At 44.6% G+C, this 25,280-nt stretch overlaps 2 protein-coding genes across 2 annotated transcripts; both read left to right on the top strand.

The window, feature by feature from the left end:
* Positions 1-442: 442 nt before the first annotated feature.
* On the top strand, positions 443-19,773 carry fgd6 (FYVE, RhoGEF and PH domain containing 6). The gene is made up of 21 exons (XM_068586904.1): positions 443-635; positions 2,149-4,255; positions 7,933-8,044; positions 9,507-9,574; positions 9,656-9,686; positions 11,983-12,134; positions 13,344-13,500; positions 13,853-13,940; positions 14,773-14,823; positions 14,917-14,975; positions 15,058-15,129; positions 15,384-15,452; positions 15,646-15,729; positions 15,842-15,921; positions 16,030-16,132; positions 16,638-16,781; positions 16,870-16,972; positions 17,395-17,489; positions 17,581-17,709; positions 17,797-17,945; positions 18,101-19,773. Exons 1-21 carry the CDS (start codon positions 626-628, stop codon positions 18,141-18,143), a joined length of 3,906 nt encoding a protein of 1,301 aa, XP_068443005.1. The 5' UTR covers positions 443-625; the 3' UTR covers positions 18,144-19,773.
* A 1,072-nt stretch (positions 19,774-20,845) lies between these two features.
* ndufa12 (NADH:ubiquinone oxidoreductase subunit A12) lies at positions 20,846-22,090 on the top strand. Its single transcript, XM_068586816.1, has 4 exons — positions 20,846-20,951; positions 21,327-21,409; positions 21,568-21,655; positions 21,828-22,090. The coding sequence occupies exons 1-4, from the start codon at positions 20,863-20,865 to the stop codon at positions 22,006-22,008; spliced, it is 441 nt and encodes a 146-aa protein (XP_068442917.1). The 5' UTR covers positions 20,846-20,862; the 3' UTR covers positions 22,009-22,090.
* The last annotated feature ends 3,190 nt before the right edge of the window (positions 22,091-25,280 follow it).

Below are 25,280 nucleotides of genomic sequence, written 5' to 3'. Positions count from 1 at the left end.
GACCGCTGTTTGCTCGCGAGCGTCCCAGACGAGCAAACGGTTAGAGCGCCTCAAGTGGGCGCGAAGGGCAGTGGGCCGACCGTTAGGAAAAAAGCGAAGCGAGGAAATCGAGCATAAAGCTGTCAATAATCAGTCAGTGTATTACCGAGAATTCTTTTCAAAATAAAAAACTACAATTCTTTAAAACATTTTTTTGTACATTTGAATCACGGAATCAATCGTTATTAGAATTATATTTACTGTAAATACACAACTGAACTTATATGTATGCTTAATGCTGTGTTTTCACGTCACATTACAACAACTGCACCAGGTCTTCTTCAACGATAATTTATTTTGAAATCTATAAGCGGAAGTGTACTGTTTTGTTACGTTCTACTTGACATTGTTGGGAAAAGCACCGTGGCTGAAAACTTTTGGGGGAAAAATGGGAAAAGTAAGAAGCGCAAAGACTTCATCCGTGCATCCGCTGGCAAGATAAGGAGCGACAGCGATGGATTTGTATGTTTTCTCCCCGGAGTGGTTTTCCAACTGACAATGGTGTCGACGGAGAAAAAAAAGCAGATTTTCTCGCAATTCCATTGAAAGTAAATTTACTCATGGAGAAAGGAGCCAGTCGGGAGTCATGAGCACAGGTTTGTTTCTTAACTAAATATAAACACTCGTCTTTATATCCAGAATATGGAAGGACTGTGCAATTTTAATGTAAAATGTTCCCGTTTGATATTGAAGCCACAGCTGCAGCTGGAGGGGGTTAAATCCTTTGTCTTAAAACATCTGTCCTGCTGTTGATGTAACGACGCTCGATAATAAACTGCAGGGTTAACTTCTAATATTAAACAGGGAACACGTGTCCGGATAAATTGTTGAAGCTTTAGTGTGGCTGGATATGTGAGTTAGAGTTATTATGATGGTTTGTGTTTCCGCAACGTGAGCGTGGTTAGTCCAGATACCTGGCGTTGCTTCTTTTTCTTTTTTTTCTTTTTTTTACAGCGAAAACATAAGGCCAAACTCCGCTAAAAAATCTCGTATTTTCTTCTTAATTCGTTTTTTTCAGTCGGAATATACATCCAAGGATATACGCATTGTACTTTATGGCATCGTTAACACTTCCTGGCAAATTCGGCAGATATATTAAAGCGATCAAGTGACATTTGGATCACGTTTTAGGTGGATTCTCCTTACTCAACTCCGCCGTCCGTGGTCAATTTTAAAATACATTTTTTTGGCGACACACTTCTTAAAGTGGAACTTTCCTCATAGAAGGTGTATGCCGAATTGAAAAGTGCCCCACCAGTGATTTTTACAAATGCTAGTTTCTGTGCAATAACGTGTTTTTGTGTGTGTGACTGTATACTTTTGAGTAGAGTTTTGAAGAAAACCTCTCACTCTCTGCAAAGGCAGAGCAGCGTGTCTGGAAGTCACAGCGGTTTCTGGTCGCTGGCCTTTTCGGAAACATCCGCTCGATGACTCCACTTCTCGTGGTGTCGGCCAGCCAACAGTTTCAGCCAGTAGAGCGGAAAATATAGCCTATTATGTCAATTCACAGCATTTTTAAAATTAATTGGAGCGACTGTTTGTTTTGTATTTCAACTTTATTCAACCAAACTAATCAGTGATTTTCCGTCTCATTATGTGAATCATCAACACACATTAATAAGGTATTAGACTGTATTTACAGTAAATATTTTTTCAGTGCCCGTAACGAGGACACAATAGAAATATACCATTCTATTTATACTATTGGTTTCTGCTCATTTAATTAGTATAATTGTATTAGGAGGATAATTGAAGTTGGCTCAAAAACAGGAAGGAAGAGACCAATCCGACTGTGAATCTGAATGAAATAGTCCAGCTTGAGTAAGAGGTGAAAACACCCCGTTACTCATTCATCAGATTATTACTTTACAAATCAAACTGGTTGAGCAGAATCCTAATTTCAACACTGGATTCATTTCACACATTATTCCAACCCCCAGTGACCTTTTGACCCAAGCTTTAATGACAGCTTGCAGCTGTCCATGTATGTAGGAGCATGAAGCATGCTCCTATGTGACGTGCTGGTCGTTGCATGATTCATTTAAGAGGAAGTGTGAGTAAATAATGTTTGACTTTTCTGTAAATCTCCTCCCTCTTCTTCACGTGCAGGTGTGAAGAAGCCTCCATTAGCTCCCAAACCTAAACTCCCTGCCACCACCAAACCCTCTCCCCCACCCATCGCCCCCAAACCGGGCCTTCCCTCCCAGTCTATGGTCATCTCCCAACCCTCCCTCGCTACTCTCAAGAGGACTAAACCGGCTGTCGCCCCCAAACCCTGCATTCCCAAATCCGCGGCCTCGTCTCCCCCCGTTTCACCCCCGCCGCCCAAACCCAGTGAACCCTTCGTCCTAACTGAGGAACAGCAGGAGGCTTTGGGCGATAGCCTCTTACTCCTCAACTCCAGAAATGGGATTTTATCAGAGACAAACGGACGCGACTCGGATTACATCATTCCCACCTGCTCCTGTGGGCTCCAGGATTGTTCCCGGTGCCAGCATCTGGAAAATGGAAATACAACTGAGATTGCGAGCGATTTGCACAAACAGCCGCTGCAGAATGGGATTTCTACGGAGGCATTTGGGGGGACGGGGCTGCAGGAGAGAGCCGAAAACCAGGAGGAGGGAGTAGAGAAGGGGGAAGCTGGAGGGATTAGCAGAAAGCCCAGGGACAAACCTCAAAGGCAGAGGCACCTGGATCGGGGATTGATCAGCAGAGAGGCACAGAGGACTGAGGAGCAGAGCGCTCCAGAGACTGCCGCACATCAGGAAGGTGCTGATGCAGCGAAAGTGAATGTACAAACTGAGGCCCGAAACGCAGATTTCACAGAGTCTACGTCGGCCTGTGATGTTGCAGGCAGCATCATTGTCTCCCCGAGGGTTCCTCCTCATGAATCTCCTGCCGAGTGCTTTCAGGTGGAACGCAGTGGCTCCATCAGCGACGCGTCTCCTGCCGGGTGTAACCCGGATCTGCAGGTCCCCGCCGCCCCCAGTAAACCTCTCCCGGTCCCCCAGCCACGCAAACCTAAGAAGCCGGCCCTGGTGAGGCAGGACGGCGTGGAGCGCAGCGCCCAGGATCAAGTGGCGGAGGAGGAAGAGGAGGAGGAGCAGGAGCAGAGGCAGGAGCTAGAGATGCGGGAGGACGAGGGTAAACCAAGTCCATCTCTCGGGTCGGATGGCGAGGAGCTCAAACGGGACACGCGCAACAACCTTTCGCCCCCGAAAGACTCCGGTTCAGGCGACGATGAGCCCGGCGCGCCCGTCCCCCCTCCTCGACAGACCTCCCTCTCGCCTCGCCTTCAAAGGACGGCCAGCGCGGCGCCTTCTCTGAACAAAAACGCCTCCCACTCCTTAGTCCTGCTCTCGCGCGTCGACTCACTGGGCCACAAAAAAGGGGCCGTGGAGCACCGAGCGCAGGAGGAGGGCGACAACGAAGAAGAGGACGGGTACGGTGACTTCGAGCGCTACCCGGTAACCCACAGCCTCCCCAAACAGATCAAACTCGGCTGTCGTCCCCTCCTGGCGAACGCCAGGAAGGCCCTCTCCGCCGAGGACCAGCGGTCGCCGCGGACGCCGCCGAGGAAGCCTCAGAGGCACAGCCTGCCGCCGGCGCCTCCGCCTCCACCGCCCACCGTCTGCCCCCCCGCTCCCCCGCACGCCAACACCCCGATGAGGGAGCTGCCCGCGCCCCCTCAGGAGAAGACGGCCTGGCGTTTCGCCCGACCCTGCGTGACCTTCTTCAGCCGACAGATGCCCACCAGGAGCAGCGTGCCGCCGAAGAGCCGGGCGCCGGGGCTCGGGGGGAAGCAGAGGGCGCAGTCCTTCTCGGCGGCCGACCTGGCGACTCGGGCCGACTCTCACCAGAGGAGGAGCCTCTCCTTCCGGAAGCTGCTGGAGCTACGCCTGTCTGTCAAGATGCTGCCGAAGCTGCTGGCCAAGGGAGGGCAGTCGCTGGACTGCACCAGCGTGGACTCGGGCCCGGGGGGGAGGAGCCTGGAGCGGCCCAGCAGCTGCATCGTGGAGGCCGACATCGGCGGAGGATACGACGAGGACTTGGTGGAGTACGAGAACGTCCCCCTGTACGAGGAGATCCCCGAGTACATGAACTTGCCGTTTCACGGCGCGAGGCTGGGCTGGTCACATGACACGGATGGAGCCGATTCGGACATCTACGAAGTGCAGGATCCATATCTCAGGTGCCACGAGCACGAGTACGAGAGGTAGAGTATCTCACACGGTCAGCAGTTTGTAAAGAGAGAGATGCATTTGTAGAGATTACGATCGAGAGATGAATTTAAGGAAGAGAGTTATGGTTTTTTTTATTAATTGAGAAGTCTATGATGTCACTTTCCAAAAATATTCAGTTAACAGCGACATAAAACACAGAAAAGTAGCAAATCGTCACATTTAAGATGTTCAACCGCACGTTTGGTCGTTTTCCCCCTAAATTAATACGAAATCAGCAGATGTGGATAGGAAATAACTAAAAACATGCTATTTTTTCAAGATATTATCAATTATATTCCCCAGTCGAGACATTATTTTGCGTGAACATTGGTAGTTTGTATTTCCCGACTATCAGAGCTACCGCTCTGTCATTCCAGGTGAACCTGTAGCTTCAGTGTGGGAACCGCCGCGTGCGACAGGTTGCGCAGGTGACATCAGAGGTTTTGTGTTTTACGAGTGTGTGTGTGTGTGTGTGTGTGTGTGTGTGTGTGTGTGTGTGTGTGTGTGTGTGTGTGTGTGTGTGTGTGTGTGTGTGTGTGTGTGTGTGAGAGAGAGTTGGCCTTTGAGGCAGAGGCGCTGTGTTTGAATGGAGCATTGATGTGCAGCAGGTCGGCCTGTTTTCCTGTGGGTTATTTTCAGTGGCCAGGGCAGGAAATGTCTGAGAGTCGCAGAAACGCCACACTGCTCTCTAGAACAGGGAAAATAACGCTCCAGCAACCACCAGCCTCCTCCTCTTCCTCCTCCTCTTCCTCCTCCTTCTCTTCCTCCTCCTCCTCGCACTGCGTTTAGCCTCTTCTTAACCTCATCACTCCATTTTTCTCCTTCAGTGTGTCTGAAGTGCGCTCCGGTCTCGTCGCAGTAAATTCCCCAAATGTTTACATCTCACATGTGGAAAAGCAGCAGTTTTCAGAGGGCCATATATATAAGAAAAAATAATAATATTTCAGAAAAACATAAACTAGTGAAGTTGAAGATAAAGATAGGGACGCACTCCTAAAGGAAAATTAACAGAACCGGATAAATACATAAATTACATATGTTTTTAAATAAGAAGCACATGATTTATTGTTTAGTAAGTTACTTTAATGTCCCATGTGGGATTAATAAAGTATCTATCTATCTATCTATCTATCTATCTATCTATCTATCTATCTATCTATCTATAAAAACAAAACAAAGAGCTGAAAGATGCTAAAACACTCTCTATAGCTAAGTTGAGTTATAAACTCAAACTGTACTATAACTCCATTCACATAACAATATTACGATAATTTGATCTACATATATAATATAAAGCATTGATCATTGCTGCTTTTCAGAAGTTAAAACCTTTGTTGCTTCGTTATAATGACACACAAGCTGTTCCCTCGAGGAGCGCCGTGCTTCCCGTTGGCTCCGTCAGGCGGTGGCGCTACAAGCGATGAAGACGAGGCCCCGTTAGGAGGCGAGGAGGCAAGGAGGCATCAAAGATGTACTTGGCCTCCTTAATCCTGCCTGGCGTGCGTCAGCGTGGTGAGCGGCAGTGTTTCCTGCGTTGGGGGAGGGGGGGGGGGGGGTCCGTGGTGTTTCCCAGCCATCTGAAGCCTGTTGGCTTCATGGCGGTAGGCAGCCTCAGGCTGTAAACAAGCGGCGCTCTGTGTGTTGGAATGCTCCCCGATAGAGAAAGCGTAAGAGAGGAAGAGGAGCGAGTGTGAATCACTATTTAGACAGAAGAAACTGTCGGGAGGCAGAAAGAAAACAAGGAAGTGGAGAGAGAGAGAGAGAGAGAGAGAGAGAGAGAGAGAGAGAGAGAGAGAGAGAGAGAGAGAGAGAGAGAGAGAGAGAGAGAGAGAGAGAGAGAGAGAGAGAGAGAGAGAGAGAGAGAGAGAGAGAGAGAGAGAGAGAGAGAGAGGAGAGAGAGAGAGAGAGAGAGAGAGAGAGAGAGAGAGAGCGGCTGATGAGCCTGAAAGGAAATGTGAGAGCTTTCAGAGTCCCACCGTGTTTTCCTATCTGATATTTATTCTGGGCCGTCACACTTATTTTTATTGTTTTTTGTTTTGAAAGCCTCTGTAAAGGAGAGGCGGCGACGTCTAAATCATCAACTCATCATCTGGTTTCTCTGAACTCAGACGGCTTCATTGTGCAGAAAAAGATCCAAACACCACAAACGTGTCGCTGCTTGTTGTGCTGGCAGACGTTGTGTAGCGTTGTGTAAAGACGCAGCTTTTTAATCACTTTATAGAAAAGCATTATGGATATAGACCTCGCTAAAACACAATAATGATAATAATAACATGGCTGAAATCAGTAAAAGAGTTAGGGATGTCACATTTTCATGACACTATAAAAAATAAAATAATTCAACATACTAGTATTAGAACAGCTTTAGAGAATAGGAACAAATAATTCATCTTTGATTGTGATTAATTTGCTTTTTTGTGTGCAAATTAATCGCACTCAAAACATACGAGTTAAGAGGTGTTTGAACTAAATTATTATGTATTTATTATCAACGTTTCATTTTTGAATATCATGAATACCCGGTCTAATTTCAATCAACCTCAATATGAAAGGCAATGTGTGAAAATACTGCATTAATAATGAAATATTAGCAATAATAAACAGGGGTGCAACAATTTAAAAAAAATATATATATATATATTATTTTTCTGTCCATCGACTAATTGGTTAATCGTCTAATTATGACAGTTCTAGTCATAATGATGATGGCACACATCAAATATCTTTTTTTGCATTGTTATCTCATTTTAATCTGCTTTTAGGGCTTTTCTTGCCGTATTAAAGTCTTTATTTTCTGTGTTTTATCTCACACCAGGGATTTAAAAATGCTTTAAACCTCCAAAGTGAAAATAGAGAAATGACTCTTATGGTTATAGATGTTGTCTCACGGCACGAGACCTCGAGTCAGTCTCGTGAGTGACGCTGAACTGGGTTCGATTCCTCGTCAAGTGCACAAATCGGTAATCTTCACGCGTGCAGGGCGTGTTCTGCTGAGCGCGCTCCTCTGCAGACTCGGCCTGACTCTGTGGTCTCATCTCTTGAATGTGTGCGTGTGGTCTCATCTCTTGAATGTGTGCGTGTGGTCTCATCTCTTGAATGTGTGCGTGTGGTCTCATCTCTTGAATGTGTGGTCTCATCTCTTGAATGTGTGCGTGTGGTCTCATCTCTTGAATGTGTGCGTGTGGTCTCATCTCTTGAATGTGTGCGTGTGGTTTCATCTCTTGAATGTGTGCGTGTGGTTTCATCTCTTGAATGTGTGCGTGTGGTTTCATCTCTTGAATGTGTGCGTGTGGTTTCATCTCTTGAATGTGTGCGTGTGGTCTCATCTCTTGAATGTGTGCGTGTGGTCTCATCTCTTGAATGTGTGGTCTCATCTCTTGAATGTGTGCGTGTGGTCTCATCTCTTGAATGTGTGGTCTCATCTCTTGAATGTGTGCGTGTGGTCTCATCTCTTGAATGTGTGCGTGTGGTCTCATCTCTTGAATGTGTGGTCTCATCTCTTGAATGTGTGCGTGTGGTCTCATCTCTTGAATGTGTGGTCTCATCTCTTGAATGTGTGCGTGTGGTCTCATCTCTTGAATGTGTGCGTGTGGTCTCATCTCTTGAATGTGTGGTCTCATCTCTTGAATGTGTGCGTGTGGTCTCATCTCTTGAATGTGTGCGTGTGCAGCGGCTGGCTGCGGCAGGACGTCCACTCCGAGGAAGAAGAGGTCCACAGTTCAGACGAAGAGGACGGCAGCTCCTCCTCCAGCAAGGAGCACCTGGACGAGGCAGACCGACAGGTAACCTGCTCCTCCACTCGGGAGGTCACGCCGCCACCACATAAAGTCATAAACCCGTTTATTATGTTTCAGCAGCTGATTATTATAGGGCCGATATCGAAGCCAATAAAAATATATTTAATATAACAATATGCCTCTAGTCTCCTCCTGTGGAGTTAACTAACTATAACAAACGTCTGGTTAAAAGTTCTTTTTGCTATTTGTATTTATATTTATTATTATATTTATTATATGTGTTTATTTCTTCTTATTTGTATCTTTTTTTAACGAGCAGAGTTTTATCCTCCATTTTATTTAACTTTTTTTTATTTGTAAAATACTTTGCTTCATTTCTTACCTTAAAGGTGCTAAAATCTGTATTATTGTTTATATTATTATTATTATTATTATTATTTTTATTGAGTGATCTGACAATTATTTAGTTTGACTTATTAATCATTTTTGTTCAGAAAAATGACAGAAAAGTTTGATAGTTTCAAATTGGTTTTGTCTGATAAACAGTCCAAAGCTGAACGATATTAAATGTGCAATTATATTGAACAAAAATAAGCAGAAACTCCAGACAAATATTCATAATTTCTTTGTTGAAAACTCCCTCAAACTCCCTCTTAAAAGCAAACAAAGTGAAGAAATAACTCTCATTTCTGTGCAACCGAAATGTTTTGAACTCTCAGCTTCTTCCTGCGACGTCTTGATGTCGCCGCATTTTATTCTCAGACGAAAAACCAAAGAGAAAAGATGTCGGAGCTGTTTTCAGACACGAGCGTCCTCTGATTACAACGGACGCCTCGTGTCAAAGTTTGTAGCTAAACGGCTGCAGCCACTGCAGATTGTGTGCTGCCAAGTGTGTTGGTCACAGCTCTCCAAAAGTGTGTGCGTGTGAGTGTGTGTGTTGAAATGGGGGGATGGTGAGCAAACACAGAAGGGTTCCAGGTTCAGGAATAGCTCTCTGGATGAGCTATTTTTTTTCTTCTCTTTCGTCCTCCTGTGTGACTCTATGATTCTGTCAGCACCTGCGTCTGGAGCCCCTCAGACCTCCAGGGCATCGCACATGCGGGCTCCAACAGGACCGGCGGGACATTTCAGTGGGAGCAGGAGGAGGAGGAGGATGGGGGCGAGGGGGCAGGAGGGGGGGTTCAAGGCCGCGGTCCAAATTAAGTCATTGAAAGGCCCGCCCCATTGCCATTCAACAACACACACCATGAGAAAGACACAAGGAGAGGAGAGGGGAGGGAGAAGGGGAAGAGGAAGGTCGGCGCTCTACTTTCGGGCCTCGCCGAGCTCTTGTTTTCGAGACCGTGGACTCGATCCCGATGGTTTCGCGGCGTGCGACGGGATCCCGGTGATCATGGTGATTTGCAGCGAGCCCGTGAGTCCGCCGCGGTGCGTTTTTTGGGGGACGCGAAAGTCGGCCGTCGTCGCCGCCGCGTCTGTAACTGTTTGTGTTTTTGTCCTCTTTCAGCAAGAGGATGAGGTGAAGAGGAAGAAGGTGGTGCACATCGCCCAGGAGATCATGAGCTCCGAGAAAGTGTGAGTGCTTTTTTTTAAATATAATGAACGCATAACGCCGTTTAAAAGTCATCTAACGGGTGTGTTCGCCTCTTGTTGCAGGTTTGTGGACGTCCTGAAGCTTCTCCACATAGTAAGTGTCTCATTCATCAACAGTTGTTGGGATTAAAGAGCCCGACATCATGAATCACATCATGTGTTGTTTTTTTTTGCAGAGGCTGTGATTGTTTTGAGTGGCGTTCAAAGCTTTTCTTTCTGGCATGAACATGAATTAATGAGTTCTCGGCCGGTGTTGTTTTTGCTCCAGTGCCGCTCACAGTTGAATAATGCAGTTATTCCACACATGAGGCTTTTTTAAAAGTTTCTGTGTTGGAAAGGTTTTGGTTTCCGGCTGTGGGAAGGTAACGTGGGAGGGCTCTTTGATCGTCCTCTTTATGTGTGTGTGTGTGTGTGTGTAGTGTGTTGCACGGTGTGAGTCGTTTTGTTTGGCTCCACTGACGTCCGTCATACGTTTCTCCTCACCGTTCACTTTGTTCACATTTCAGTCCGTCGCTTGTTTTGTCGGTTATTTCTGTGCGATTTGCTTTCTTGTTCGCTGCCCAGAAGCAGAAATATTAAGAGACGAATGTCCGTTGAGTCACCGTCAACACAATGAGGCAACACAATGACGCAACACAAAGGTGTTTGAGTCCGTGGGTCCAGCGATGCATTTGCAAAAATCCATCCAACCATGTGATGGACTGGCCTCCGGCTTTTGTAGGGATTTTGTCGCTTTCTGTTAAGGGCCTGGTTGGGTTTTGTGGAGAGATTTGTGTAGGGTTTTGTGTAGGTTTTTGTTGGGTTTTCGTAGAGTTTTGTGCATGGGTTTGGTTGGGTTTCGTAGAGTTTTGTGTAGGGTTTTTTGTAGCTCCCGTGTAGAGTTTTGTGTTGGGTTTTTTGTAGGGTTTTCGTAGGGTTTTTGTAGCTTCCTTTTTTCTGCGTTTCTTTGTAATTTTTTGAAGAGGGTTTTGTAGTTATTGTAAGTTGCTTTGGATAAAAGCATCAGCTACATGTAATGTCAGTACTGTCAATGCAATGGAGTACATTGAATGTCTTTCGTTGAAGTTTCTTCGATGTAACATTGGACAGAGAAGCTCTGCCTTTATATATTTATGTGTATATGTATATATATATGTATGAGTAGGTCTGAATCCCGGGTTGAGAGGGGTCGAGGGTCCACCTGTCAGGCCGCCTCAGTCGTGGCTTTAGAGGAACCCACCGCAGCATTAGTAGAACTCGTGGCCGGCGTCCGGGGGGGCGGGACCAAGGAAAGAGGTCAGATGACATTCTCCTCTCTCGGCTGCCGGCCCGGCCGCACAGCAGCTGCTTCCTCAGGCCGCAGAGACGACCTCCAGACACACACATACCTTAGATAATCCTGTGTGTGTGTGTGTTATGTTGAGTGTGTGCAGGTGGGTGCGTGGGTCGGTGACATATTTAGTTCATTGCAGGCGTTCATGTGCGTTTAGTGAATATTCAGACGGCGGTTTGTCGCTTCAAAACATAAACAAGTGTCGCTCCCTGAAGTGCATGTATTGCCGGCTTCTCTTGGCCGGCGCCTGTTGGCGGACGCGAGCTCCAGCATGCATTGCTTGTCAGTGTATCTTTGTGTCAAAGGGTCAAGACAAGAAGTGATTGTTTTTAGAGCTGTGATAATATTTTAATTTGTTGAATTTTCTGTTTTTACTCTCTGAGCTCAGCTTGTGTTTCTGTTTTGTTCATGTTGACATTCAGTAGAAACGTTTTGGTGATTTAGATTCAAAATTAGAGGAGAGGGGGAGGGAGAGAGGGAGAGGGAGAGGGAGAGAGAGAGAGGGAGAGGGAGAGAGAGAGAGAGAGAGATGAGAGAGAGAGGGAGAGGGAGAGGGAGAGAGAGAGAGAGGGAGAGGGAGAGAGGGAGAGAGAGGGAGAGAAATAGGATTCTGCGTGGCCTGGCCTCTTGCTTCCTTCCAGGTGGATGTGTGTGTTGGCACACTGGACAATGTCAATAGTGCTGAGTCAGTTCTGTGTGAGTCAGTGGGTGTGTGTGTGATATGTGTGTGGGTGTGTGTGTGTGTGTGTAATACGTGCAGCGATGTGATGGAAGTGTGGAGCAGGGTGCAGTTTATGAGGCGATAACCAGGTGTTACTGTTCAGCCATACAGTGTGTAATGATGTGTCACCCAGAGTGTGTTTAAGTGTGTGAGTGTGAGTGATAAAGCTCTCTCTCTCTCTCTCTCTCTCTCTCTCTCTCTCTCTCTCTCTCTCTCTCTCTCTCTCTCTCTCTCTCTCTCTCTCTCTCTCTCTCTCTCTCTCTCTCTCTCTCTCTCTCTCTCTCTCTCTCTCTCTCTCTCTCTCTCTCTCTCTCTCTCTCTCTCTCTCTCTCTCTCTCTCTCTCTCTCTCTCTGCAGGACTTTCGAGATGCTGTTGCCAAGGCAACCCGTCAGAACGGGAAGCCGGTGGTGGACGAGCGCGTCCTCAGTCAGGTGCTGTACTACCTGCCTCAGCTCTACCAGCTCAACAGAGACCTGCTGAGGGAGCTGGAGGAGCGCGTGGCACACTGGTAGGAACACACGTCAACTCCCACAATGCACTGGGGGATGTTGCATTCTGGGCCAACCAGCACACCATTTAAAAGTACGCCGAATTCGCTATTAGCATCTCCTCGTGACCGGAAATTACTTTGCGACAAAGAAAACTTTTTCTGTGGAGTTGAGTGACACACAAACATGACACGCACACATTTTAGTTTGAGTTAGGAGTCCAATGAGAAATTAACGTGTGAGAAACTGTGCGCTAAAATCCTCCCGCTCCAATTTGAAGTCCCAGCATGCCCCATTTAGACAATCTTTTGGCATAAAATACATAATTTTTGACTGAAACTCCTTCCTAACAGACCAAGACTTTGTTTCATTGTGATTTTTGTTGCAGATTCTGATTCTTTAGGTCCTAATCTTTCCAAAAAAGTGTCTTATTGACGCTACAGGCTTTTTTGGGGAATCTGGCTCATATCATGCTGGATGTTCATAGTTATCAAAATATCTTTTAAAAGTGATTTTTTTGCAGATATACATTATTTCTCTCAGACTTTTCTGAACAAATACATACAATAAACACAAGTATTGGCGTTAATTTGGGGTTCCTACAACGACTCAAACACAGGGAAAAAAGAGGTCTGGAGACAAAATTGGTTCCACAGTTTCCAACGGTGTTAAAGTACCATTTTTATTGCCTCCGTGCGCTGCGCGTCACGGCCGCCGCTGCAGCGTTAACGACCCGGCGTGTTGATAAAACACAACAACTGACTTCCTGTTCAGTCCCTGAGCTCCACCTCACGTGAACCCCACTAATTAAACCACCGTATAAGTAGTTTAAACAAAGGTCAAATGTTTAATTTGCCACGCAAACCGTCGGTTGCAGAAGTCAAACGGTTTCCTGTCTCAATATCGACTTCCTGTAATTGCCGTCCTCGTGAAGTTTTACGGCGCAATCAACAAGTTTAATGCACGGGTTTGGGCACAGATGAGTGTTTCTACATACTTTGTGTTTGTGAGGTTTGTTTACAACCTCTCGGATCATTTCAGTCCTCACGCTGCAGCTCCGTTGCGCTTGATTTTTCTGAGCGATTCGGCCCTAAAACGTGTCAAATATTGTCATAAATGCTTGAAAAACAACTGAAAGTATTGTACTTTTCCATTAAATGACTTTAACAGCTTTAAAATCAGTGTTTCGAACTTTTAAATGTACTTCTTTAACAACGGTCTGCTTCCAGGAGCGATCACCAGAGACTGTCGGACATCTTTGTCCAGAAGGGTCCGTACCTGAAGATGTACTCCACCTACATCCGCCAGTTCGACAACAACGTTGCTCTGTTGGACGAGCAGTGCAGGAAGAACACGGCGTTCGCCGCTGTTGTCAGAGAGTTTGAGGTAAAGCTGAAAATGTGTACAGTTATGTGTTTGCTTTTATGGCCAAATTACGCATTTTCTGACAGAAAACTTTCTAATATCTTTATTTGTCTTGTTATAATTGTGTTATTACACTTCTTAAAGTCGTCTCCAGCTAATTTTTATCTCCATATCTTAAGTTTATAAGCTAATTTAGCTATTTGGGGGTTCTTTATCTGCATCTGATCCCTTTTGTAGAGGAATAAAATACAGTTTCAGGCGCCTTCAGCGCGACTACAGGCGTTTAAAGAGACAGAGACGTCGTTACAAGCGCTGCAGTCGGTCACGTGCGTCCCTCTAACAGTGAACTGGTTCTGTGTCTGGTCTGTCTCAGATGAGTCCGAGGTGTGCCAGTCTGGCTCTGAAACACTACCTGCTGAAACCAGTGCAGAGGATCCCTCAGTACCAGCTGCTGCTCACAGGTACAAACGCCCCCGACACGCCTTCACCGCTCACGGGGAGGTCGAAGGGTTTCCCTGAGTCACGCCGCTCCTTTATTGACCAGGCGAATGAACCTTGGGGACTGAAAGTCGGACCCTTCTGGTAGCGTACTGGCACCCAGTGGACGGCACCAGTAACACAGACCTGAGCAGACCAAATCTGCAGAACAGATTTTAAATATTCAAAGCATTTTGAAGGCAAAACAAATTAGAAATGAGGGATTTCAAAGAAGGAAAATAGAAAAATTACATTTTGTATATTGCACTGATGTACTTAATGCAAACTATGCGACCTTTTAATATCTGTAATGTCTGTAATATACTTCAGTGTTTTTATGTCTCCCCCTGGTGCCAGACCGAGAGAAAATATTGCTTTATTCTTTCTCGAGCAAATTCTGCACAATGTACGCCTTTAAAAAATGTATTACAGAACATATATTGCACATTATGTGCTTTCTTTTTCTTTTTTTAAATATTTTTTCCTAGAAGATATTCCTTTATTAGTCCCGCAGTGGTGATATTGCAGGATTACAGCAGCAGACGGGTAAAGTGCACGCAGTAAAAACATAGTAAAAATAGTACAATCCACAATAGCAATATTATGTATACAAAAAGAATAAAAGTGTGTTGAGGTGATTAAAAGTGACCAGAGTGACTGAAGTGTTAGTGGCTCAGCTTGTTGTGCAGCCTGACAGCAGCAGGAAGGAAGGACTTATTTCAGACTTTTTGCATGAATTAAAAAACTTGTTGCATCTTGCAAAGACGCCTCTCCTCTTTCTTTTGTTGCAAAAATACATTAAAACTTCTTTTTCAGACTATCTGAAGAACCTTCCAGAGGACTCAGAGGACTACAAAGACACACAAGGTCAGATTAAAGGACAAAACTTTCCCCGTTAGCGTCCACCTGGGCGATAATCCGCTAAATCCTAAAACCGCTGTCTCTGCTCTCCCTGTGCAGCCGCCCTCAGCATCGTGAAAGAAGTGGCCAACCACGCCAATGACATCATGAAACAAGGGGTGAGACCGCATTGCACACACAAAGCTTTCTTTACGAGCCGCCCTCGTGCCTCTCCTCACATCTCTGGTGCCGCTTTCACAGGATAACTTCCAGAAGCTCATGCAGATCCAGTACAGTCTCAACGGCCACCACGAGATCGTCCAGCCGGGCCGCGTAAGTCCCACGCTTCACGCTCCAGGTCGCTTTGTCAGGCGGGGGGGGGGGGGTAAACTCTCTCAGAATACCAGATGCTTTAAACAGATGTTGTTGTGTTTTTTTAGAGGGGGTGAGCTATATTTAAGGATATCGCCTCATCATGACCAACCTTCTCCCCCCGTGTATCTATTGAGTCTTTTAAAAAGTCCCTATTTAGCCTCTAAACCACGGCCTGCAGGTGTTTTCCTCATGCAGCCCGTTTGTATTTCCAGGTGTTTCTGAAGGAGGGAACGCTCATGAAGCTGTCCAGGAAAATCATGCAGCCTCGCATGTTCTTTCTGGTGAGCAACAACTAAATCCAGTTTACGTTATGCTGTTATTCTGCCTTTGAAATATATATATATATATATATATATATATATATATATATATATATATATATATATATATATATATATATATATATACATATATATATATATATACATATACATTTTGTGTATGTTTTTCTGACATTATCTTGTGTTTCTTCAGTTTAACGATGCTCTCATGTACACCACTCCGGTCCAGTCCGCCCAGTATAAACTCAACAGTGTTCTCTCTCTGGCTGGCATGAAGGTTAGAGACTCGCTGAACTCGTCTGTACGGAAACATTGACTCTAGTGAATAATCAAGGCTGAGCTTTCAGCGACAACTTGAAGACTTTCTGTCATTTCCCGGTGTGTTTCAGGTGAGTAAGCCGAGCCAGGAGGCCTATCAGAACGAGCTGAACATCGAAAGCGTGGAGCGCTCCTTCATCCTGTCCGCCAGGTCGGTCTCAACAACCGACACACACGTCGTATGAAATGAGCCGTGAGCGTCTACAGCTTGAATCGATTATGTTCGCTGTCGCTGAGAGAGTTCTGGCGTGTCTTGCAGCTCCGCAACGGAGAGAGACGAGTGGCTGGAGGCCATCGCCAAGGCCATCGACGACTACACCAAGAAGAAAACCACCTTCATATCGAGTCGGAGTCAGGAGGAGGTAAAAACTAAACACAGTTCTAGCAACGGTTTTGCTAGCAAGACCGTTGTTTCATGCGCGTTTTTTGGGCGAGCTTGAGAGTTAAAGCTCATTGCCGTCACGATCGGACCAATGCAGCCAATCGGATCAAGCGAGAGGCGGGGCTTTACTCCTTCCTGTGTTTGTGCGGTGTAAACGGCCGGGATCTCAAAAGAAAATGGCGACCTCCGACAAGGCGCTAATGTTAGCGGTGTTTAATCACAAAGAGCTTCACAATTCTAGATGGAAACACGACTCTTCTGCTCAGAAGACGCCCGAACTGACTGCTGCTCAGCCGAAAGTACAACTGCAAGCTCTCGTCATCGAGACAATTCGCGGAATAGAAAAAAAAACTCAGCTTTTTTTTCCAAGACATGTTTTTCAAGGCGTTTTTGAAGCGGCTGCTCTTTTAAAAGTCACGTCTGGTGTGACCGGCGGCCCTTAAACGAGTCCGTTTAAAACCCCCTCCCGATCTCTCTGCACCCAGGCAGAGGGCGTCGTCGACACCGGGGCCCCGTTGGGTTCGAAGGCTCCCATCTGGATCCCGGACCTGAGGGCCACCATGTGCATGATCTGCACCTGCGAGTTCACGCTCACCTGGAGGAGGCATCACTGCCGCGCCTGTGGAAGGGTCCGTACCACCGCCGCTCTCCCGCGAGTCCGCTCAATGTAACGCAACCCGCCTTCTCACCGCAGCTGCTCGTGTGTGTCTCCGGCAGGTGGTGTGCCAGGCGTGCTCCGCCAATAAGTACTACCTGGAGTACCTGAAGAACCAGCCGGCGCGCGTGTGCGATCACTGCTTCGCCAAACTGCAGGAGAACAGTAAGTGAAACGAGGAGCGCTGGAAAGAAAAAGTATTGCCTGTGATGTTTTTCTTCTTCTGTGCCAGAGAAGCAATAAATGTGGATTAATCCGCCGCTGAAAATAGTCCGCGACAAATGCTCTGTTTCCTAACATTAGATAAAAGAGACAGTGTTCATCTGTTTTAGGAGATTACTTTGCCTTTTTAAACATTAAACTATGTATTATGTTTTTAATGATTTAAAAACCTAAAGACGGAACGATGGACTTACTCACACATTGTTGGTTTTTATCTTTTACAGGATTTGTTGATGGTATTGACAATAAATAAAATACAGAATATAATAAGACCAGTCCTTTACGATATAAAGATTATATACTTGTGGTATAAATATACCGGTTTAGTCTACTTTATAGATTTCTTTCCCCTCCATTCCTTTTAGGTGACCGCTGTGCTTCAACGTCAGTTTCTCCGATCAAATCTGGAGCTTTTTCCTTCACGAGGAAACAGAAGAAGATTCCTGCTGCACTAAAAGAGGCAAGTACAGACACTGTGTGTTCGCTTTTTATCTTCTGCGTCTCAAGCATATGAAGCGTTTTATTATTATTTCTTTGATCTGTTTTTCCAGGTGTCCGCCAACACTGAGAACTCCTCCATGAGCGGCTACTTAAACCGCTCAAAAGGCAACAAGAAGCAGTGGAAGAGGCTGTGGTTTGTCATCAAGAACAAAGTCCTGTACACCTACGCTGCCAGCGAGGTGCGCACTGCGCTCTCCTCAACTCATCAGGGGTTTTTCTTTCTTCTTTTTTTAAATTATCATAAACCATTCCCTCTCCCCGTGTAGGACGTGGCCGCGTTGGAGAGTCAGCCTCTGCTGGGTTTCTTCCTGAGGGAGGAGAAGAACGGGCCGGCTCAGAAGCTGCAGTTCAAGCTGTATCACAAAAACACGCTGTTCTACATCTTCAAAGCCGACGACATCCCCACCGCACAGAGGTATCTCACAGTGGGATCATTACTGTGTATTCTTTATATTTATGGCCAACAATACACGTGTATTTAACTTATTCTATTAGCAGGTTTTATTGTGTATTCCTACTGTGTTTGTCCGGGTCGTAGCTCATTTCCTGTTGTGTGTTTGTTGTCTTTAGATGGATCGAAGCCTTCCAAGAGGCCATGATTCTCGAGCAGTAGTTTTCAGTGAAGTCGCATCGCAGCACCCGGAGCCAGTTGATGGACAACTCACGACCCCCCGATTGATCTGAAGTCAGGGGTCACCAGCTCAGGAAGGACTCCGGATGGACTGTTTTTACTTCAAACAGAAAAAAACACACATTTTTTCCCCCTCGATGAACGTATCATCAGTACAAACACCACGAAACGCCCGCTGGTGCTCGGCGGCCGTCAGAGTTAATTCGTTTGTCGCAGCTGCGGGTCAAAGGTCAAGTCCAGAAGCATGTCTGCGGAAGTGAGACGGAACAGTTGTCGGGAAGATTTAAATCCCTCGGAAATCCGAGGAAAGTCTGTGGAATTATTTGTAACTGCAAACGGATGAAGGAATGACTTTTTTTTTTCGTGTGAAACTAAATTTACAAATCATTTGATCCTGTTTAAAACCCACTGGGTCCGATTATGTGTTAAGATCTAAAGATAGAATTTTAAAAAAAACAAAGGAATACACATGAAATGTTTAAACGAGTAAGATTTTTCACCCGAGTCGTTAATGCAACGTGTCGTCGATGTCCGTTGGGGAGTTTAATCGTGCAACAAGGTGGGATTTTACTGTGAAAATCCGGCTTCTACAGAGAAACAGGAAGTTGATGTTCGATCTCTCTGGTTAAGAGATTTTACTCCTGTTTTTATTTTTATTTTACATTTTAAATGATGAGTTGAAGAAACGACGTCCTGGAGAAAACTGGAAATGTCATGAATAATGTAGATATCTTTCATTCGATTTTTTAAAATGTATTTTGCCTGTTAAGCCACATTAGAAAAGGTTAAAGGGTCAAACTGCTTATAAGGACGTGAAAGAGCAACATTGACCTTTTTTTATTTTATATCAAAGCCAAGAGCTAATATTTATAAAATAGGAAGATTTATTCTTTTAAAAGCACAGGCTGCCGCTTCTTTTGGGAGTCAGGGTTTGTTAGGAAATATGTTTCCATCAGTTAATCTTTTAAATTTAAAAGAGAACTTCTTACAGAAGAAGGGGATTTTTTGTTTATTTTTTATGGGCAAATACTGTGGAAAGTATGCACAAACTATATATTTCTAAGGAAATGCTCAAGAGGAAGAAAACATTTTAGATTTTGATGCTTGTCTTTGCAGACGTTGTGCCTTATATCTCCTGTTTAGAGATGAATTGCAATAATGTAGGTGCTCTGTCTGACATTCTTCACTAGATCAGGACACATTTAGGCATCCGGTTTGCATGACTACTCACTTTCTAGCCGGGGTACTGGAGGTTTGTAGTTTTAAAAACAGTCTTTCAGGTCTGTTTCCTCTTGGTTCGGTTGCTGTATGTTGCACTACCCACTCAAGGCAAATTCTACCGTGGGAGAAAACCCAAATCCTGCTTCTTCTTCTTCTTTTTTGTTGTTTTTGTGAAGGAATAAAATAGTTCATTCTGTCATTAGAGCCCTCTAGGTGCTGTCGTCACACATTTCGTGTGCCTCCTCGTTCGGGTTTTGTGTCGGTGAGGTGTAAATCTGCTAGTCGGCAGCTACCCAGCATGCATTTCTTCATGATTGTACATTAACGGTGATCATTTGTAAACATCTACTCTCTCAGAGTTGGAGTCTTATATAAACATTGATTCTAAACTGTCAGGCAACAGTTTTTGATTAAATATATATAAATACATATTCTCCTCCTGCGTTCATTTCCTAAATGTGTTTATAAATGATGAAAAGCAGACGGATGAATGTGGAGTAGCAGTACTTCTGTTTGTCGTCTGGGTTTCTTTAACAGACGATCAAAGCTCTGGTTTGAGAGATGAGGCTATTTTTATTTATTTTTACGGCTGACTCATGAGGCCGAAGCTCTCAATTCTACTTTCTGCTCCATTTCCCCTCTTATCTCCCTGAGGTGACGCTGGACTCTGGTGGATTCTCCCTCTCGGGCAGCAGAGGGGTGAAGCGCCGCAACGTCGACTCTGCTGCCGAAGTGCCCTCCAGCAACACGCCGAGGACTCCGTGGTCGCGTGCTGAATTTACAGATTTAAATGGTATAGAAACTAATTGCAAGGCTGCTGCAGATGAATGCAGCATATCAATTGCATATGATAATCATTTTTTTGGTCATACTTTTTTTTGGTCATAATTATGACTTTTTTGTCATGATTTTTTTTTTGTCATGACTTTTTTTTCTTTTGTCATTTTGACTTTTTTTCATAATTATAACTTATTTTTTTTGTCATGACTTTTTTTTGTCATGCTTTTTTTGTCGACTTTTTTTTCTTTTGTCATTATGACATGGCTTCCATAATAATATCATAGTGTTGAACATTAAATGCATATACAAGGGTGTAACTGGAAAAGACAAATCATATGTTACTTTTTAAATAGTACTGGTGCTTCGCATTGACTTCAAAGTCAGCTTCAATGACATAATGATATTCATAACTGTACAATTTCCAATATTCAAAATGGGAAATGGGATTCCATAATAATACCATAGTGTTGAACATTAAATACAAGGGTGTAACTGGAAAAGACAAATCGTATGTTACTTTTAAAATAGTACTGCTGTTTCGCATATATTTGATTGAAGTATATTATACAAGTGCTACTAGTTACGGTTCCCCGATACTTTTGTATCTACATGTGGAACTAAATGTTCACACGCTTGTTGGTGCTACTCGGACATATTTTTAAGGCACAACAGTCCGTCTCGGTAATTCTTCCGTCTCAAGATGGCGGAGTATGCAAACGTCGCTCGAAGGGCTTTGGGACAATTAAGAGGTCATGGAGGAGTTCGAGGTCTTTTGCTTCAGTTATTTCGGTCAGTTTAATTTAATCGTTTTTACTGTCTGTACTGAAACGCTGTTTGACTGCGAGATATTTTTAAAGATGTGTAAACCGGCCAGAATAAGGTGCCTGGAAATACCAGAAAACGTTAAAATATGCCGGACATGTCAATGCGTTTGAATGGCATGTTACGCCAAACTCCATTCAAAAATCTCTTAATTTAAGCAAAGTGCTCAGTCGGAGCGTTTCTCTCGCTTTAAACCTACTGGAGGTCCTCACTGAGGAAACGTCAAGGTGCCTCTGATGAATCCCCCTCCCTTGTTTTGATTCATATAATTTATGAAAATGGTATAAAAGTGGAGCATACTGTATGTCTTGTGACTGTTAACCGTCACTGTGCCATTGTCAGGGTGAACGATGTGAAGACAGGAACCCTGGTCGGTGTGGATAAATATGGAAATAAATACTTTGAGGACAACAGGAGCTTCTTCGGTGAGTCGAGTTTCAACTATTCCCGATCAGCATATTACACTAAAAAATATAATGTTCTGAGTATTTTGTATTTAGGTTATTATATATTTGAATAACTAATTTGTCACTGACAAATACCTGTTAATAAACTCTTTGTTTGGCTCCCAAAATGTGTCCAGGACGTCACCGCTGGGTGATCTACACCACAGAGATGAATGGGAAGAACACCATGTGGGAGGTGGACGGCAGCATGGTTCCTGCTGAGTGGTACGGCCTCCACTTTTTAATAGAAGTAGTTCAACTATCACCATTTGGGCAAACAAACCCTCATATTTCTACAGCTAACTGTCAAAACAAACATAATAATCACCACAAAATACATAATAAGAAGGAACTAGCTTGTCGTTTACGCCGCTGCTCCTCCGTATTCACTCTTCAGGCACCGCTGGCTGCACTGCATGACGGACGACTCCCCGGTCACACACCCGCCGGAGCCCAAGAAGTTCCTGGCCGAGGTCCACCAGTTCAACGTGAGCGGCAGCGCGCAGCAGTACGTTCCCTTCCCCACCACCAGCAAGAAGATCCACGAGTGGGTTCCACCCAAAGCCGGAGCTCAGTGAACTCTGGCAGCGTTATATTTGTAAATTATGGTTTTCCTGAAACTGCATCCAACAATATCCTAATAAAATCTCTATACCGACATTTGCGATGGGGTGTTTATTCTCACATGGACCTTTTTGGTTGAGAAGAACTCATTTGTGGTGGTTCTAGTGCAATATGTAACTTTTAAATTTATGCAAAGCTTTATTTATAGCCTCATTTTAGATTCTAGTGGCGAACCAGAAGTTTTCAGAAAATACCAAATATATTAGGTTGAATCTTGGGAAATGTGTGCAAAATGATAGCATGGTGCAGCCATAATAAAATAAAATAAACACAGTAAACTTCATTCAGCTTCAAGCTGCTGAATCCCAGGAGGTCATGAGAAGAAACACTTCTATTTTAAGTCAAAGAAAATCTTAAATTGTTCCTAAAATGACAATGTGAAAAAAACACTGTTCAGAATACACAACAGAATTTACAAATAGTTTCTCTTGATTCTCCAATTTAAATTACATTTTCAGTCATATCTGTTAAACAAAAAGCATAAAATCCTCAGATTTTGACCTCATCTCCATCGGCAGCAGCCTTCTTCTCCAGATTGTCTTGTCAGCATTTTATCCCAGAGCTCCGGTCTCTCAGTGAAGACGGACAGACGTCATCTCCATCGCGTGTTAATCACTGCAGGATTATGCTGAGCCGAGGGAAAGTTGCTACATGCAGCATTTCACACGGAGGTGTGTGTGTCGAGGGCTGCGCCGTGTGAAGGGGACAGGACGTGAACACACACTCTGAAGGACTCCGGCGTCCCTGTGAAACTCCAGCCGGCTGCGCTGCTCTCATGTGCAGAGAAAGAGGTTTGTGTGCTGCTTTTTAATTACAGGTGGATATTAAATTAGATCCTCTGATGCGGAAGAAGACGACAGTCAACTTCTTCTCTTTTTGGAGGAAGTAGTTGGTGTGTGTTGTCCTCTCAGTATTCATCGTCTGCAGCCTTCTATACTCTTACGTCCTCATGAGGTATTAGAGGTGACAAACATGTCAACGTGTCATTTCTGCTTGTGTTTATTTCTTTGTCTCCTTACAGGTTCACAGTTGACGGCTCGAGGGCCTCTGTCTTCATTGACCTGGTAAATACTCATCATCATTCATTCATTCATCAGATCACATAGTCACATTCATCACATTTGTGTTCAGGGTCTTGTCAAAAGACACTTGGACGTGGACTCGAGGAGTTGATTATCTAACTCATCATTTGCCATAAGAGCAGTAAATAATCCTTTGAGTAGAATTCTGCTCATTCAGCGAATTTCAAAGTACAAATAAGTACAGAAAAGCAAACACTTTACATTCAGAAAATACACTTTACTGTTAAAAAGTCTCCAACAGCAACATTCAGTCACAAATGACGCTTCAGTTTCAATACATTTCAAGGTGGGAAAAGGAATAATATGATATTTCATCAGTTTAAAATGAAATAAATATATGATTCTCTTTTAGTATTGCGAGTTTGTTTTGATGTGAATATTTTTGTGCTTTTACTTCTTTGAAGTGCATGACTTTTATTACTCGTGGCTGTAATTCTATACTTTGATTTGTACTCCTTTAGATATATTAACATGAATACAAAAACGAGGTTTGCGTTTCTGTATTTTCAGAGATCCGGATCAGTTCAATGAGGAGATTCACTGTTTCATCCCTTCATCCCCGAGGTGACGGTTTGCAGGAGGAAGAAGAAGATGAGGAACGTCAGCTAAACGTAAGAGTCAGCACACTGTGATACTGCTCATTGTCCAAGAGGGGGCGCTGTTCCAGCCCTGCCTCAGCATCAGTACAACATCAGTGAGAGAAAGAATGACTAAAAAAAGCTTCTGGCTTCCTCTGGAGTCAACGATTCAGCATCTCGCCTTCTCTGAGAATCTCATCCATTAAAATGAAGTAAAGAAAAACCAGAAATGCTTCCAACGGCCACAAATGAGCCAGAGTGTCGTTCAGGTGGACGATTTATTTGTTTCCCTTTCTGGTTTTTCCTCGCGGGCAACTAATCGCTGTCGTCTGCATCACAAGTGGAGCCGATAATCTCTCTCAAGTCTTTAAGTGCTGATGCAGCAGTTTATCAGCAGGCGACGCCAAGCCGGGCGCCAGAAAGACACTGAGGAGGGTCGTCCTCATGTCCAGACTCCTCCATCACTCCTCCTGCCAGCTGTTATATCTCTCATCTGTACTCAGAGTCTGTCACCTCCTCCTCGTCCTCCTCCTCCTCTTCCCTTTGACATCAACGTCTTGTCCTCCCTCCTCGTCCTCTCTTCTTGCATCCTCCACGCCCGACTTCCTCCATTTTTTGTGGAGTCGGTGCCCTGGGTCTTTTCCAATTTTTAGGCCTTCTCATCTTTAACGAGACCAACGTCCCAGTTCTGTCAAATTCCCAAACTCAGAAGGCAAAAGTCAAGCCGAAGCTCTCAAACATTTGTGCTGTTTCGTGGACTGAAGTTCCCAGAGTGCACTATTCCTACAGATCACCTTTATATGTTTTCATGGCGGACATTTTGGCATCTAGTGAAGAGGCGCAGGTGTAACACGTGATGTTCGTAGGTGTTGCCGTTCTGGTTAGTTCATGTTATTAGTAACAGCTGAGCTCTTCTTCTGTGGTGGGGAAAAGGTCAACGTCGCCTCGACGCCATCGAGCGTAAAGTGGACGGTAATTAATATGCACATGCTGTGAATTATTAATTTAAAAGAACAAAACAAGCGTTTTCTTTCTCTCTTTGTGTTATTATCATCAAATTACACCGCAATTATCCCATTATGAATGAAGTCTGTGCAGCCACAGCCTGATATCCTGCGTCTCACACAGCTCACTACACACTGTGTGTGTTTGTACTTGCAGGAAAAGCCCCGATAGGTGTTACTGATAACATCCACTGTGTTGCTCTGAATCACGACTGTGTGACGCATCATCTGAGTACAGTTCTCAATCTCATTACTATTCCTCCAACATACATAAAGGACTTTCTAATGTTCTAATTTACCAGTTTATGCATCCTCGCCTCCTTTCCTCGCCTCCTCTCCTCGCATCTTGGTCCCGCCTACGAGAGACGTGAGCGTTAGACTCTATATATTATATTTTATTGTGGACATAAATATGCCTTTAAGTATGAGTGTGTTTGTGTGTGTGTGTGTGTGTGTGTGTGTGTGTGTGTGTGTGTGTGTGTGTGTGTGTGTGTGTGTGTGTGTGTGTGTGTGTGTGCAAAGTCCAGCCTCAGACACACAAACGCACACACTGTTATCTGGC

This window comes from Clinocottus analis, unplaced genomic scaffold, assembly GCF_023055335.1.
Source record: "Clinocottus analis isolate CAN_PGR_092001 unplaced genomic scaffold, fCliAna1.0.p SCAF_20, whole genome shotgun sequence".
NCBI classification, from domain to species: domain Eukaryota; kingdom Metazoa; phylum Chordata; class Actinopteri; order Perciformes; family Cottidae; genus Clinocottus; species Clinocottus analis.
This window is presented reverse-complemented; position numbering and strand designations above follow the sequence as displayed.